Genomic DNA, 16,921 nt, shown 5'->3' with positions numbered 1-16,921 from the left:
CGGCGTCCTTAGCGGAGTGGGGTGGATTTTATGGATTATTTGACATCTGTTTAAAGCTATCGTCCAACCTTTCAGAATGACATGAGTAGAACATTCAACTGTACAAGGCAAGATATGTCGTTATTTTAGCCAGTACCAAGCCGATACCACTTTTTTGAGACATGGTAATCGCTGTTGTTGCAGAGACGCGCACTGTTAGCTGACATACATGCACACGTTTGGTGCAGCTTGAGGATTGTTAATTAACATGACCGTGCAGTTCAACGAGTCTTGGTGTATAACTGCATTCAGTGAATTTGGGAAGAATATCTTACTGCCTTCTCACGAGGGAAAACCCCCCACCTATAACATCACCTTTAACACATGTATGCATTTCATAATAGCTCACAAGCTCAAATGGGGGTATGACATGCAAGCAACTACTAAGGTACTGTTCTAAACATTGCAGAGATGATTCGTATGACCTCTCTGATCATAAGGGCAAGCCTGATTATCCACCGTGACCCCGCACTTCTTCCGAAGTACTTTCCATGTCACACTCTTAAATCAACTTGGACCCCAACGTCACAACTGACTTACCAACATGCCAGGTTATTTGCCTCTAAGAAGGTAAGTAAGATGAGCCATAGACCCACACGAGTTTCTACGCGTGTGGGTCTTGTGTGGTATGTATTACTACTCGTGTGGGTCTCGTGTGGTATGTATTACTACATACAGTGCCTGTCATAGTTTGGAAACACCTAATCATTTAGTTTTTGAGAGACACATGCATGTTCCTATTGTTTATATGCAGACCTGTCGAGGAGTTAACATTTGCTGTTTGTTGCATATAAACAATAGGAACATGCAACAATAGGATTGCGGGGCGTTTGCGGACCTGTGCAGAAACCATATTTGGTTTTTTTTTTTTTTTTTTTGGCAACTTAGGCTACTTTGTTGCCGAGCAGATGCTACGTTGTTAAGGTCAATGGCTACATCTCCAAGGCAACCGCTTGTTGCTAGGTCCATTAAACCGTTTATTTACCTCTGCGAACGTTCGGGAGGTATATAAACGGTACTTTTGAGAACGTTTTCTGGACCAATAGGAACAGCGTATTGGTCCAATTATTACACTGGTATATAAGAAACTTAATTTAACGGTACTAGTGCACAGTGCCCGTGATGCAGTCGGTGATTAAGATGTCAGTGAAACCAGAGAATGTCTAATATGGGGAGAACTGCTACTCTCGGGAAACTTCCGGCTTCTGAACTGGTTGCAGTTCCATTCTGGTTCCATATGAGGGCGCTCACGGTTATCGGGATATAATTGTCTAGTAATTTGAATGTTGCATTCGAAAGGGTAGGCAAAATAAATACTCACTGCTGGGTGTTTAAAGGTTGCTTTTTTGTTCTAAAAAGCCTTTTAAAATGTCAATGACGTCATACACATCGTATGGCCAGAGATACTGCTTTACGGCAAGTGCTGTCTGATGGAATAGGGGTGACGTCCTCGATGCGTCCGATCTTCATGCTGGAGCGCGCCAGGGCCCTGAGGGCAGACTGGGCTCCTGGTCCTGGGGTCTTGGTTCTGTTGCCCCCGGTGGCGCGGAGCTTAATGTCTGTAAATGTGCTTCTGTTGAGCTTTTCATTCAATAAAAGATTACCCCCCCCCCCCCTTCCTTTTTCTCTCGAGGAATCAACAACACACCTGACAGGTTATGGTGTGTGTCCACTACAGCGCTGTTTTAACGCTCTGCACCGCTTGCCTTTCCACAGTACACCACGCTCGGGGGCGTGTCCAACAGTTGCAGTTTTTCACAATTGCTAAAACACATTCTTGAAACAGTCACCCATTTTCTCAAAACTGTAAACACAAAACCTCATCTTCAAGCACTATTTACAAAACCTCTGAATCCTCTTGCAAAATGAAACTTTCACCTCAACTGTTTTACCTGTGCTCAAAATCAAACTTTCGCCTCAAAACAGTTTTACCTGTGCTCAAAATCAAACTTTCGCCTCAAAACAGATTTACCTGTGCTCAAAATCAAACACTGCTCTAAAATCATAAACAAAGTGATCAAAATGATATACACTATCAACAGTATACAGCCTACAATGCACTGTACTACAGTATACAATACTACAGTAAAAGGGACAAAAATCTAAGGAGTAAACATGTGATCAATGTGCTTCTTATTGTCTTTGGGCTGGGTCAGGCCAGAGCACTTCGTCGACATCACAAGCAATATTTTCCCACCTTCAACAACCTGTTTGCTCTCTGAACTGGCTTATATGGGTTGTGTCACATCATTTGAAACAAGTTAAATCAATTTTGAGTGGTTGTGTTTTGTCAATAACATGTTTTCTGTATGATTGTTGCCATTTGTGTTTACCAGTATGGATGACATGTGCATTAGAGTGCAGAATGTGTTTTGAGAATGAGAATGTGTTTAGTTTTGCTGAAAAGTCTATGTGAGATCTGAAAATTGTGTTTTACCATGTGAAATGGTTTAAGGTATTGACAACAGACTGCACAATTAGCTACATGAGTTCAAGCAACTGAGAACTTTGTTCAGTTAATGGGTTTTAGTGTTTCAGCAATTGAGAAAAACTGTAATACAGAGTTGTAGTTCTCAAGGTCACTGTTGTAGTTCGTGTAAAATGGTGTCACGGCCAAGTGTGCAGACTTGGGTTCATGTACTCAAAATATCGATCATTATTGATATAAATATATGTAGGTGCTCCTGTCTCTATCAAAATACAGCTTTTACACACATGATGGAAGGAATCAGAAAGAAAGATTTATCAGACATAAACGTTGACATGTGTACTAACCTTTTATTATATTGCATTTCAACGTTGAATGTCAATCGCATGCCGGGTGAGCTAGCACAGAAGAAAGTTACGTTATGTGACGAGACTGAATTTATAAGTACAAAAAACACACCAGGGATGCCGTCAACCTCGGCAACCCTGCGCCAGGCATTTTTTTTTTTTGTTAACTTCTCTGTCGTACAGAGAATGGTATCAAACAAGACTGGGTGTGCAGACCATAGACTTATATATAGGTGCAGACCCACATACATGCTCAAGCCTTCTGCGAGCACAACCATTGTTCTCTCTCATATTTATTCTTTATTATTTATTTTCCCACCCCTAAGGATCCCTCAATATCTGCGCTACATAGACAACGCCTGGTGTCAAAAGGTTTGTGTTGTTAGCGATTGAGTTTCTTGTATTTTTATTTACGTTCTGTTGCACGGTTTAGGCATGAATTACGTTTTTGTGGCAAAAGGTGCCTTTTGTCGCACAAGGGAACTCGGTGTCAGCCCTAGTGAGCAACGATGCAACGTGCTAGTGTACTAGCAGCAGGGCCGTCGTTTAGGGGTGAAAGGTGATGACAATTCTAGGGGCCCACAGCCCAGGGGGGGCCCACAAAAACCCCAGTAGCCTATTACATTTTACATTTTAGTCATTTACCACACGCTCTTATCCAGAGCGACTTACAGTAAGTACAGGGAAATTCCCCCGAGGCAAGTAGGGTGAAGTGCCTTGCACAAGGACACAACGTCATTTTCGCACGGCCGGGAAACGAACCAGCAACCTTCTGATTAATAGCCCAATTCCCTAACCGCTCAGCCATCTGACTTATGTAGGCTTCCATTTCTATGACTAAATTATTATGCATAGGCCTAACTTATACTCACACAAGGCAGAAGGCGCTCAAAAGGATACATTATTATCCGTTATTTCCGTTGGTTACTTATCGACAGCTAGCTACTATGGCCAATAAAATAGCCAGGTAATTAAGGTTGAAGGTTACTAGGGAAGGTACACTAGTACCTACTCTCCTCGTCTTGATTGGTCAGCTGTCAAAAAGGCGCTTGACGTCACCCAGCGCTTTTCTGAAAAGTTGAGAAAATTGAACTCAAAAAGGCGTCGGGCTCAGCGCTTTTTTAGAAGTTTTTAAAAGGCGGCCGCCTTTTTCCAATAGGGTTGCATGTAAAAAGGCGCTGAAGGCAGCGCTATAGCTATGGCATTGATAAGCCAATTTTTATGTTGATGCCAAGACTAGTTATGTTAGTTCTTCATCAGTTGTTCCATAAAACATAACCATAAATGTGTACAAAAGCAATATGAAATTAAATAATTAAACCTTTATGTGCTGCTACTCCAGAATCAGCTGTAGCCTCCTCTGACCCCCACCCTCAGCACTCCAAAGATGCTGATGAATTCCTAGCAACCGCCCTGACTAGCAGCATCATATATTTAGGCAATTCAAGACTTGCATGTACAGTAAGTAATGTCAAATTAAACTAGAGAGGGTACAATTTCTGGGGAAATTGTAGGGTGTGCTTGCTTGCGTCGGTTGCACAGGGGTCCGTTTTTGAATGACATTTTTACAACTGATATTTCTGTATATTTTATATAAAAATGCATACTTATTATTTATAAAGATTACATAGATTTAAAAGCATTTTTTTTGCTGCTCATTTACAATTGAAAATACGAGTGAAGGGTAGAATGAAATAGATGTCTTCTCATTTCCCCTGCAAGAGGCAGCCTCATCCTTGAATCAAAACGAATAAATTTGGTAGACCGGTGTAAAAATGGACCTAATCTCTATGACTTAAACGTAATTTTAAGTTTTTCCCTTCTCGTGATATTTTCAGGCATGTAGCCTAATCATTGCATTCATTCATTAATAAAGAACCCCCTTTGAAGATTATTCTACGACGTTACCGGCAGAAGATAGAATCGCGATTCAAACAGTACCATCTGCTAACTGAAAATATGCCCCCAAAAACGTAAATAAGCTTGACATTTATTTAGTGGAAAATCGCTCATTCATAAAAAGCTCACTGGTAGCGATCATTGTCAGTAACAACTCAAAATGCGATATAGCCCTGTGTGGAGAAGCTGCCCCGGTAAATTCTACTACTACAGTACAGTACTAGACTACTGCTGTGTTCGTCTTGATAGCGATTGCGTTGGTTGAATTCGATTAAACGTTCCGTGGTACGGTTTAGGCTGAAATTAATTATTTTCATGAACAGATTGACAAAGTTTAGGCTGTGGCAATGAAGTTCAGGTTAGTAGTCAGATAGTTTCCCTACTGAAAGACTTTTGAGTAAGGGGAGTGCCGAACATGTTCTGTCGCCGTTTGACTTAAACAGCTGAGGAGTTTTTGTTAGCTACTCACACTAGTGTCTCGGGTAGGCTACAGCGTTGCAGTGAGCTACACTGGTTTGAAACCACAGGTAATGGTAATTTCACCAACAAATCGTTTACTAATGTCAGAATAAATCATACAACGAAAATGTATATGTGAGGAATGTTTATTTTAACGATTGAAAACAGATACATCATAGACCACTGTAGTATGTGTTGCCCGGGCAACACAGGCTAATGTCATGATGCTAATACTTCAGTGAAATAGTAGACTACTGTTTCCGAAAGTAGATGTACTTCCTTAATAATATCAGCTTATATTGTACATTACACATCACAATTGTGTGTCATATCACAAAGTAAAATGAGTAAATAGTTATCACCCTGGCCTCTTTTCTTGTGGCGTTTCTGCAGCTGCCTTGCAGTAAAGCTATAGTTAGCCTAGCTATCCCCCAAGTTAACAGATGCGAAACGAATGTTCTGCCAAAGGTAGTCACGCGTGTTTTCGTGACGCAGTGACGTTAGTAACGTCAGTGACTGTGGCTAGCAAATTAGCCACCGTTAGCTTCACTTTTCGCCACAAAAACTTAACTTCAGCCTAAACCATGCAACGGAACGTAAATTCCAATAGAAGCAACTCAATCGCTACCAAGACGAAACTTTTGACACCTACGTTGTCTATGTAGGCCAAATATTGACTGAGTTTTAGGGGGGCAAAAAGAATAATAATAATATATATGTGAGAGAACAAAGGTTGTGCCCTTGCCGAAGGCAAAGCACACCCAATAATGTATTTAAACTCAAGCTCGTGTGGTGCGTCTGTAACGGGGGTGTAACAGACGTGGTCTTGCTCCGTCAGAAGGCTTCCCAGCCAATGACAATGTTCGTTCCCACCGGGAGTCGAACCTGCCAACTGACTTCCCAAACGCAACCACTACCAGCTACGCCAAAGAAAAGTTAGCTATTCGTTGACGCGGGTGGCCTGTTAGTACATACCTGAGGAGTGAGTTTCACCGATTCACACCGGTTACACGTCTTCAATGACACAGCCTACACTTTATATCAAAAGAAACGTTTTTCATTTCCGGCGCATTCAAACAATCCCCTCAGTGAAGTTTGGCTAGCAACAGCAGCTAGGCTAGCTTGCTTGTAGCACAATTCAGCTTCTCCACGCAGGGGTCTAGACTGAGACCAAATAGTCACTTTTGCCTTTGTTACTGACAATGATTGCGTCCAGCAAACTTCTTTTGAATTAGCCATTTCCCCCTAAATCAAGCTTATTTACGTGTTTGGGGGCATATTTTCACTTAGCAGATGGTACTGTTTGAATCGCGATTCCATCTGAAAAATACTGCCGGTGACAACCAGGGTTGACAACTTTAGTTTCATAATAAACGGACCCATCTGCAACCGACGCAGGCAAGCACACCATACAATTTCCCCAGAAATTGTACCCTCTCTAGTTGGGTGTGCTTTGCCTTCGGCAAGGGCACAACCTTTGTTCTCTCACATATATATTGTTATTTTTATTTCTTTTTGCCCCCCTAAATCTTCGTCAATATTTGGCCTACATAGACAACCTAGGTGTCAAAAGTTTCGTCTTGGTAGCGATTGAGTTGCTTGTATTTTTATTTACGTTCCGTTGCATGGTTTAGGCTCAAGTTAAGCTTTTGTGGCGAAAAGTGAAGCTAACGGTGGCTAATTTGCTAGCCACAGTCACTGACGTTACTAACGTCACTGCGTCACGAAAACACGCGTGACTACCTGTAGCAGAACATTCGTTTCACATTTGTTAACTTGGGGGATAGCTAGGCTAACTATAGCTTTACTGCAAGGCAGCTGCAGAAACGCCACAAGCAAAGAGGCCAGGGTGATAACTATTTACTAATTTTACTTTGTGATGTGAAACACAATTGTGAAATGTAATGTACAATATTAGCTGATATTATTAAGGAAGTAGGCCCACATCTACTTTCGGAAACGGTAGTCTACTATTTCACTGAAGCATTAGCATGACATTAGCCTCTGTTGCCCGGGCAACACATACTACAGTGGTCTATGATGCATCTGTTTTCAATCGTTAAAATAAACATTCCTCACAAATACATTTTCGTTGTAGGATTTATTATGACATTACATTACAAGTAAACGATTTGTGGGTGAAATGATCATTACCTGTGGTTTCAAACCAGTGTTGCTCACTGCAACGCTGTAGCTTACGCGAGACACTACAAAAACATCTAGTACACAGCTGTTCAGGAAATCAAACGGCGACAGAACATGTTCGGCACTCCCCTTACTTAAATCAAAAGTCTATCTAACTATTAACCTTAACTTCATTGCCACAGCCTAAACTCTGTAAATCTGTTAATGAAAATAATTAATTTCAGCCTAAACCGTACAACGGAACGTTAAATCCAATTCAACCAACGAAATCGCTACCAAGACTAACACAGCAGTAGTCTACTGTACTGTAGTAGTACAATTTACCGGGGCAGCTTCTCCACACAGGGATAGCGCACTTTGCGTTGTTACTGACAATGATCGCTACCAGTGAGCTTTTTATGAAAGCGATTTTCCACTAAATAAATGTCAAGCTTATTTACGTTTTTGGGGGCATATTTTCAGTTAGCAGATGGTACTGTTTGAATCGCGATTCCATCTTCTACTGTCGGTAACGTCGTAGAATAATCTTCAAAGGGGTTCTTTATTAATGAATGAATGCAATATGAGTAGGCTAAATGCCTGAAAATATCACGAGAAGGGAAAAACTTAAAAGGACGTTTAAGTCATAGAGAGTAGGTCAATTTTTACACCGGTCTGCCAAATTTATTCGTTTTGATTCAACTATGAGGCTGCCTCTTTCAGGGGAAATGAGAAGACATCTATTTCATTCTACACTTCACTCGTATTTTGAGTTGTAAATGAGCAGCAAAAAAAAAATGCTTTTAAATCTATAATCTTTATAAATAATAAGTATGCATTTTTATATAAAATATACAGAAATATCAGTTGTAAAAATGTCATAAAAAAACAGACCCCCCTGTGCAACCGACGCAAGCAAGCACACCCTACAATTTCCCCCTCTCTAGTTCTGAATGCATTTGTTAATCGCATGAGTTCAATCGCAGTAGGCTACTTAGGCAATTTTAACATCAGTTAACACCTTCATTTATGTAACAAAATTCACTGATCTACTAATCTATAGAATCTGAAAGTATATCCACTTTATATTGTCGTTCTGTTAGCTAGCTAGCCCCTTGGAAAGCAGATGAATATCGGTTGTAAAATAAAAGGGAAATCGCTCACATGTCCCTATTTTCCTTACTACGCTTAGTTTCATTTAATTGCGAATACCTTTTTAATCGCATTAGTTCAATCGCAAAATATTAACTTTGCAGAGTGCCTGGTTCTCGAGATATTATTAGGAAACTCGCAGACCACATGACCAATCAGAGTGAAGGGGCTGGGACGCGGAGAGCAAGCCGAACTGGCGGCAAATTATTTTTTCATTATTTGATGTCGAAATGCTTATCCAAACAACGTCAATCCGCGGCCCTGCACTCTGTATTGTAAAGAGGACACATGCAGAATGTGAACTTTGCAGAGTGCCCGGTTCTTTAGGTGATCGTGGGAAACAAAACCCATTCTAATTTGTATACACACACACACACACACACACACAGAGATTATTAGAGAGATGAAGATTTACTTTGACCAAAATGTACAGATTGGTACAAAAAACATGTGCAGTCAATTACTGTGGCATAGAATTACATGATTGATTAACTTACAATTACTTGGTCAAATAATCAAATAAGTCATCAAGCGACTGAGCCAGCATTAAACCATCAAGCCTCTTTTAGTGAATTTCAAGGTTGAATATATCATTCATTGATCCTAGGTAGATATATGTTCCTGAGCTCATAGCTATTTCTTTCCCTCACCATATGCTGTTGTTATGCTACAGGTCAAAGGCCCTGGCAAAGATCAGAAAGCCAAACAGAAACAGGTGAAACAAGAGGTGGAGATAAAGGAGGGGATGACCATGTCTGCTCTTGCACATGCTATGAACAAAGACTTTGGTAATATCAATATGCTGTGTACTTTGCACCCCTGGCAAAAAATATATATTTTACATTGTTTGACGGAATATCATGTTAGTTAAATACGGAATGTTAATATGCATATTTTGAAAAATGGAAGATGGAGACATGAAAGGACATAATTGTATTGTACATAATTGTACAATACATCAGCTATTTGTTTCTCGTAGATCACATCATTGAGACCTTACTGGACACTTCAGCTGATGTGGACTCCCTTGAGCCTGACTCTATTTTAGAGGGGAAATGGATCAAAGAGATTGTGAATAAATCTGGAATGAAGTACAAGTGGGCCAAACTAGTGGAGACCAAACAGAGAGAAAACAAAGATATTCAGAAAAGGCGAGTAAGCTTGGAGTCTTGTACTCTGTTTTCAAAATAAGCAAACAATGCATGATTGGAGACTCAATGATTGTTTAAAATATTTTGTAAATACTGCTTCATGAATAATCAACACAAGCTGGCAAATAAGTTATGAAAGTCATTTTATTTGTAGACCGCCCCCGGATCATGCAAATCTGGTATCACGTCCTCCTGTAGTGACAATCATGGGCCATGTAGACCATGGGAAGACGACTTTGCTAGACAGCCTCCGGAAGACCCAAGTAGCCGCCATGGAGGCGGGTGGCATTACCCAGCACATAGGGGCCTTCCTGGGTAGGGAACCCCGACACATAACGGATGGCAGACATGGATGGAATATTAGATTAAAACGATCTTCTTAGTCATATCACATCTCAAAGGTTTCAGCTGCTAACCTCTCTTTGCAGTTCAGCTTCCTTCAGGGGAGAAAATCACCTTCCTGGACACCCCAGGGCACGCTGCCTTTTCGGCCATGCGGGCCAGGGGAGCTCTCGCCACAGACATCGTCATCCTGGTTGTTGCTGCCGACGATGGTGTGATGAAGCAGACCATAGAATCTATCCAGCATGCCAAACATGCTAAAGGTAAACTTTTTTTGTTATTGTGTTTCTAATACCATTTGTGTATGTGTAAAATCTTAGTCTGGGATGTGGTGTACTGTATTTGTAAGGTGAAATATAAATGAGCTCTGAACTTCTTTCATTAACCATTAATCAGAGCTAATCTTTTCTCGAATAGTGTTTTTTTTTAAGACAATATTCTTAGTTATTTGCAAGAAACCCCTACAGGCAGATCCTTTATGTGACTGCACTACCTTCAGTTTTAAATACAAACTTTCAGGGGCATCCTCTGTACATTGGTCTAATATGTGTGTTTTAGTGGTTAATCTATTTATTTATTTTTTCCCCAGTGCCAATCATTGTAGCGGTGAACAAGTGTGACAAGCCTCAGGCCGACCCTGAGCGTGTGAAGCAGGAGCTGCTGTCCTATGATGTGGTGTGTGAGGAGTATGGTGGAGAAGTCCAGGCCATCCATGTGTCTGCTTTGAAGGTAAAGTTACCATTGATGAAGAAAGTGTCTGTCTTCATTAACGGAGTGACTAAATTCAGTTGACTTCTGGATTTTAATAAATTATCAATCTGCAGATTGGGAGAGAAAACCAGACCTAGAACAATAAATGACACCACGACAACACAACACCAGGCTTAGATCTCAATCATGTCTCTCTGAGCTCTGAAAGCCAGAGGACCATATTTTATAGGGTACAAGAATGTAAACAGATAAATGGACTGCATTTATATAGCGTGTTTTTATACCTTAGCGGCACCCAAAGCGCTTTACAATTGTGCCTCTCATTCACCCATTCATACTCGCACATACAGACAGCGGCAAGCTGCCATGCAAGGCGCCGCTCTGCCAATCGGAACAACTTGGGGTTCAGAGTCTTGCTCAAGGATACTTCGGCGCATGGCCTGGGAAGAGTCGGGGATCGAACCGCCAACCTTGCGATTAACAGACAACCCTCTCTACCCCCTGAGCCACAGCCGCCCCACAGCCACAGCCGCCCCACAGATAGTGACAGGCAGGCAGTAATGACATTACAACAGTATTAGAGAAAGAGATTCACAGCTCCCAACCCATGACCACTCTCAGGGCAGAGAGAGATCATAGGTGGAGCTCTCCCCGTCGTCATCACAAGAGACGTTTACACAGGACTTTCTCCTGATCTATTCAACCTGACAATTAGACACAATCTCCTATTATCAATAGCAAACTCACATGAGAACATACTAACTAGTTTCCAATGACTAGTTCTATCAAGCTGCTTTGTTTAGTTCATTCTTCTTCATAAAAGTTGAAACGATGGTTTCCAAAAAAAGTATTTCTCTATTTTAAACCCTAAAATATTAGTTCTGTTGCATTCATGGTTTATTATCGAGTCGAAACAATGTGCAATGTTTGCGTACCACAACATTGAGACAGTTTTGAAAACATTTCTGCATATTTCTTAGGGAGACAACCTGATAGAGTTGGCTGAAGCTACAGTGACGCTGGCTGAGGTTATGGAACTGAAGGATGACCCTACAGGACCCGTGGAGGGTATCATCATTGAGAGCCGCACAGACAAGGGCAAGGGGTAAGCATTAGTGTGGACACCCATCGATGAGAACATGACCTCAGCAGTTGAATTGCTGCTAAAGTGGAACTGATGGTGACTGAAAGGTGGTTGTGCTGTTCTTGAAATAGCTTTTAAAAACTGCTTTATTGGCTATAATTTCTCTCGTGGAATATTCCACACAATTTGATTGCTTGAACTTCTTCACTTACAAACCTTTGACCTACTGTTTGTTTTATCACATTCATTAAAACCTTTATACCAGGTCTATCTTAAAGGTCCCATGACATGAAATGTTCACCTTAGGAGGTTATTTAACATTAATTTGAGTTCCCCTAACCTGCCTTTGGTCCCCCAGTGGCTAGAAATGTCGATAGGTGTAAACCAAGCCCTGGGTGTTATTCTCCGCCTTTGAGAAAATGAAAGCTGAAACGCTCCGTTTTGAAAATCCTCTTCTTATGTCGTCATTACCTCCTCTTTCTCTGTTTTGCCCGCACAGAGAATTTGGCCCACCAATGAGAAAATGAGCTACAACGGTGCAAGCGCGATATTGTTTTTTCCTCGAGACATCATAGCTTGCAAACAACCGAAGCATGGCAGTTAGCCCCGCCTCTTTCTACCTCATAGCATTTAAAGCTACAGACACAGAAAGGGCACGTCCTGAGGAAAGCTCATTGTGGGACTGCTCGTAGTGGCTGTAATTCTGCACCAAGGCTGAATTTCGGGAGACTTCAGATACAGTGTTAGGGGACCATTAAGGCCTATATTAAAGCATCAAAAAACAGCATGTCATTGGATCTTTAAGTTAGCATGGCTCACTGCTGGCATGAATATGCACAAAAACTCAAACTATCATGTGCTCCATTGTTCTGAAGGAAGACAACCAGAAGAAAACTGATTTGAACGTTTTCTTATTCCCCACCTTAAAAAAACGAAATAAACCGTTCTTTAAAAAAGAATAAAGATTAATTAATTAATTAATTAAGATAGCTGATATATTAAGCTTAGAAGGCCTGCACAGTTCCCCTCTAGTTTACCATACTGTAAGTACTTCTTGCAATGTAAGGACACAATGCCTTCTCTTAAAGGACTTACCGTAAACACATTTTAAATGTCCCACTTTTCACAGGCCCGTTACCACAGCCATTGTGCAGCGAGGTACACTGAGAAAAGGCTGCACACTGGTGGCAGGAAAGTCTTGGGCCAAGGTTCGTTTCTTGTTTGACGAGAACAACCGCACCATCGCTGAAGCTCGCCCAAGTGACGCAGTTGAGATTGTGGGATGGAAGGAGCTCCCCTCTGCAGGAGAAGAGATCCAGGAGGTGGAATCAGAGGTGATTAAGTTCTCAGTAATGGTTTCATTTAGCACAAGCTTCAGTCATCCTTGGACTTAAAAGACCAAAAGGGTTGATCCTTGAGCTAATGGCATGGGTAATTGATTTGTGGAACTAGTGAACCTATAAAGTGTCATCTACAGTTACTACGTTTGCGGCAGCTGAAACCAGCTCGCAACTCTCCGTTCTTACAGACCTGCTTTTGAGAAAAGGGCTTGCAATTCATTATCTTGTCGCTGCAGCCCCCCTTTTGTGTCTGTGTGCGTTACTGAGAGTAGTGCCATTGTAGTGAGACCGACTACACTGAATGAGTTTCATTGAAATAGTTTTCAATCATAGGGCTACGGTTGTCTTATACTTATTCCTGAAATAAACACAATTGAGGAAAAAATATTCATCCACTTCAGTCTTGAGTCGAGATCAGGCATCAAAATCCAGGACAGTTTTAAAGGGTGGTGTAGGTCTCATTGTGCATGTCCACCCAAATTGTAACCAGTTTATACACAAATATACCAGTCCAGTGCATTTATGGAAAAGTTGAATGTGTATACTGTATAATCAGAATTGACCATGTGTGTTTATCTTTTTGACGTTAGCAAAGAGCACGGGAAGTGGTGGACTGGCGTTGTTACATGGAGGAGCAGGATAAACTGAAAAACGCCATCCCTATCATTGAAGCTAAACAGCGAGAGCACCAAGAAAGCTACAGGAAGGAGCGAGAGGGTCTCACCCACCTCACCTGGAGGCAGAGGAAGTCTCTCCTGTACCGAACAAACAGGAAGAAATTAGCGATGAGACCGAGTGAGAAGCTGGAGTCCGAAGTGCTTTCCTTACCAGTCATAGTTAAAGGTGGAGTAATGTGACACTATGGTCGGCTGTACATCAACATACACTTTACGTTCAACTTTATCATACGAACCCCAAATATCATACGGGATATTTGGGGTTCGATACTTTCAACCTGGAGCCCAAATGGGTAGTTTTGCAAAACGCCCATAACCTGCCTATAGGTATAATTTCCCCTTATTGCAATGTGTTACAATGTCCTGTCTGTTTTCACCAGGTGATGTGGATGGTTCGGTGGAGGCAATCCTTAACATCATGGAGACCTACGATGCATATGACCAGTGTCAAATGGAGGTTGTTCACTTCGGAATAGGAGATATCTCTGAGAATGACATCAACCTGGCTGAAACCTTCTCAGGTTGGTCTGACATGATACTGTGTGAAATGGAAATGGCTCATATGGCTTGTGTGCACTCTACGCAAAGTAGACCTGGACTTTTTGGAGACATTTAGAGTGACATGGCATGGCGTGATTACTTTTGCTTTACAATATATTTGATGAAGGAAACGGCTGTATTTTCTCAAAATGTTGTTGTTGTAACAGTGATTTTGTTTTACAAAAACAGTTGGTATTATTTTTTATTTATTAATTATTTTATTTTTTGATGTCAGGGATGATATATGGCTTCAATGTTGGTGTGAACAAGTCTATCCAACAAATGGCAAATAAGAAAAGCATCCCCATCAAGCTGCACAAAGTTATCTACAAACTCATTGATGACCTAAAGGAGGAGTTGAGCAATAAACTCCCTCCTAAGGTGAAGGAGAATGTGATTGGTATGTGTCCTAATCTGTTTATAGCCAACCTAAATGTAGCTACATTTATATTTTATAATATACATATCTGAAATTATGTATATTATGTATATGAATATAAAAGGGACCGTTACTACTACATTTTCCAATAATAAATATCAATGTATGTGTATATATATATATACATATACATACACACTCCACATAGACACTGTATCATCACAATTAAGGTTGTGGACTAATTAAAATCAGAAGGAAAGAGGGAATTCATAGCATGACTATTGAACAGTAGCAGAACCATCCTGTAGACTGGGCTCAATCCTCCTCTGGATGGAGTTGTCAATCGAGTTTTCAACAACATAATGGCTCTTTTTGTTGTTCATGGCCCTCCTTGCTCTGCAACACTGTATCGATCCAGGAGAAGCATCTGTCCTGGCCATGTTTGATGTGACCGTGGGGAAAAAAAAGGTTCAGGTGGCTGGCTGTCGGGTTCAGAAAGGTCAGCTCGACAGGAAGATGAAGTTTCGACTGTTGCGTGGTCAAGATGTCATCTGGGAAGGTAAGAAAACCGGATTTGGTGTAACAGCTCTAACAGCTTGATGTTTTCCACTCAAGGTCAAAAATGCTCATCAAAGTTGGTATAGGACGTATCCCAATAATTCCTGTCTTAATAATTGAATTTTCTTGATGTGACATGAAGGTTCCTTAACGGCACTAAAGCACCATAAAGATGACGTCCAGTCGGTCAGAACTGGGATGGAATGCGGCCTCTCGGTGGACCAGGATACTGCAGTCAGACCTGGAGATGCAATTGTGTGCTATGAGGAGACAGACATTCCACAAACTATCTCATGGGATCCTGGATTCTGAGACATTTACCACTGATATTTGGAAATACCGTGTCAGAAATCAAATACTACACAGAATTTGATGGTATTTGATTATGTGAAACTGTGGAAGGGGATGTATAATAAAATATTTACCTTGACTTGAATGGCAATGATAAACATTTGAGTGACCGCAGAATACCCATGGACTGCACAGAACGGTCTAGAAATGTACTGCAGTATACTCTTATCTTAAATAGGTTTGGCCACTGACATCCTCTGAAATTGTTATGAATGTGTTAAGACTTTCTAAACTACTACCTGAGGGGTGCTAGTCACCCCCAGCCCTGGCAAACAAACTGTGTTTATTAAATATTAACTAGATCAGCAAGCAAACCAAAAAACAGGAAGGTGAGGTTTCCAGGGTTGTGAAAAATCACTTCAGTTGTCTACATAGACAATAGACAAACTGTGTAATTTGCTACAGTAAAATGGATAAGTAAAATAGTTAGTGAACTAAATGTGCTTATTAATTAGCAAATGGGATCTGCTGATGAAAGAAATGCTGTAAGCTTGTTAATTGTATACTGTTGTGTATTTTCACACTTGGAAGAAAATGGTCAGTTTCCAATGAAATGGCATCAGTTCAGGTTCTGGGATTCATAGGTTAGTCAATCGGCTGAGAGGAGAGAGAAGTAACACCAAAGACCAAGTATTGACCAGGTCAAACAGACAGAAATTTACTTAGCAAAGTTTCTGAGAAGGGTCAGAGCTAATTTATACAGAAATAGAGAAAAATGAAACAAGTGGCTCAGATGTGGGTACAGAGTAACACGAAGTAGAAAGCACTACGGATATTAGACAGTTCAGGCTTCATAACAATAAGAAATTGCATAACTGTCATGAACCTCCGGTCACATTATTCTTAAGTCTCTAGTCCACTGTCCTTTTTTACAGCTCCTTCTCACAAACAGATTTGAACGTGCCATATTCTACCAGCACAATAACATTGTAAGCTGGATAAGCGAACTGTGAGAGTGTAATACTTATTTTACAAAAATTGTTCACTTGCTTTCCATGTTATGCCTAAAATTCTGGAATTATCTAGTATCAATTTGTTGATTTAAGCAACGTGACTTCAATGATGAATCATTTAAACCCTTTTTGGAATGCAGATCACAAATGTAGTAAGGAAATTAACTCGATAGCAATTACAGTGATTAATAGGTTATTTAATATTTACTTACAGATTTAGAATGTGTTTTGGTATTCAATGTAGATGAAAAACTTTGTGGATAATGCTTTCGAAGACATTTAGATTTCCAGCACAATAAATCGATTAATGTCAGTCTGAGAAGTATTTTAGATTTTGAATCAGGCATTTTATATACTCTTTTCTCTATGTTTACATCCTTCGAAGAT

General features: G+C 40.7%; 1 protein-coding gene across 2 annotated transcripts; it reads left to right on the top strand.

Moving 5' to 3' along the window:
• On the top strand, nt 1-16,859 carry mtif2 (mitochondrial translational initiation factor 2). Of its 2 annotated transcripts, none has more exons than XM_067258989.1 (14): nt 1-107; nt 449-609; nt 9,122-9,236; nt 9,428-9,599; nt 9,754-9,914; nt 10,028-10,204; nt 10,531-10,670; nt 11,633-11,757; nt 12,866-13,070; nt 13,667-13,919; nt 14,134-14,274; nt 14,529-14,693; nt 15,091-15,231; nt 15,373-16,859. In XM_067258989.1, the coding sequence occupies exons 2-14, from the start codon at nt 451-453 to the stop codon at nt 15,540-15,542; spliced, it is 2,124 nt and encodes a 707-aa protein (XP_067115090.1). In that variant the 5' UTR covers nt 1-107; nt 449-450; the 3' UTR covers nt 15,543-16,859. The 2 variants fall into 2 exon arrangements, with proteins under 2 accessions (XP_067115090.1, XP_067115091.1); XM_067258990.1 differs by lacking the exon at nt 1-107 and adding an exon at nt 351-365.
• Nucleotides 16,860-16,921: the final 62 nt, after the last annotated feature.

Source organism: Osmerus mordax, chromosome 21, assembly GCF_038355195.1.
Source record: "Osmerus mordax isolate fOsmMor3 chromosome 21, fOsmMor3.pri, whole genome shotgun sequence".
Taxonomy (NCBI): domain Eukaryota; kingdom Metazoa; phylum Chordata; class Actinopteri; order Osmeriformes; family Osmeridae; genus Osmerus; species Osmerus mordax.
This window is presented reverse-complemented; position numbering and strand designations above follow the sequence as displayed.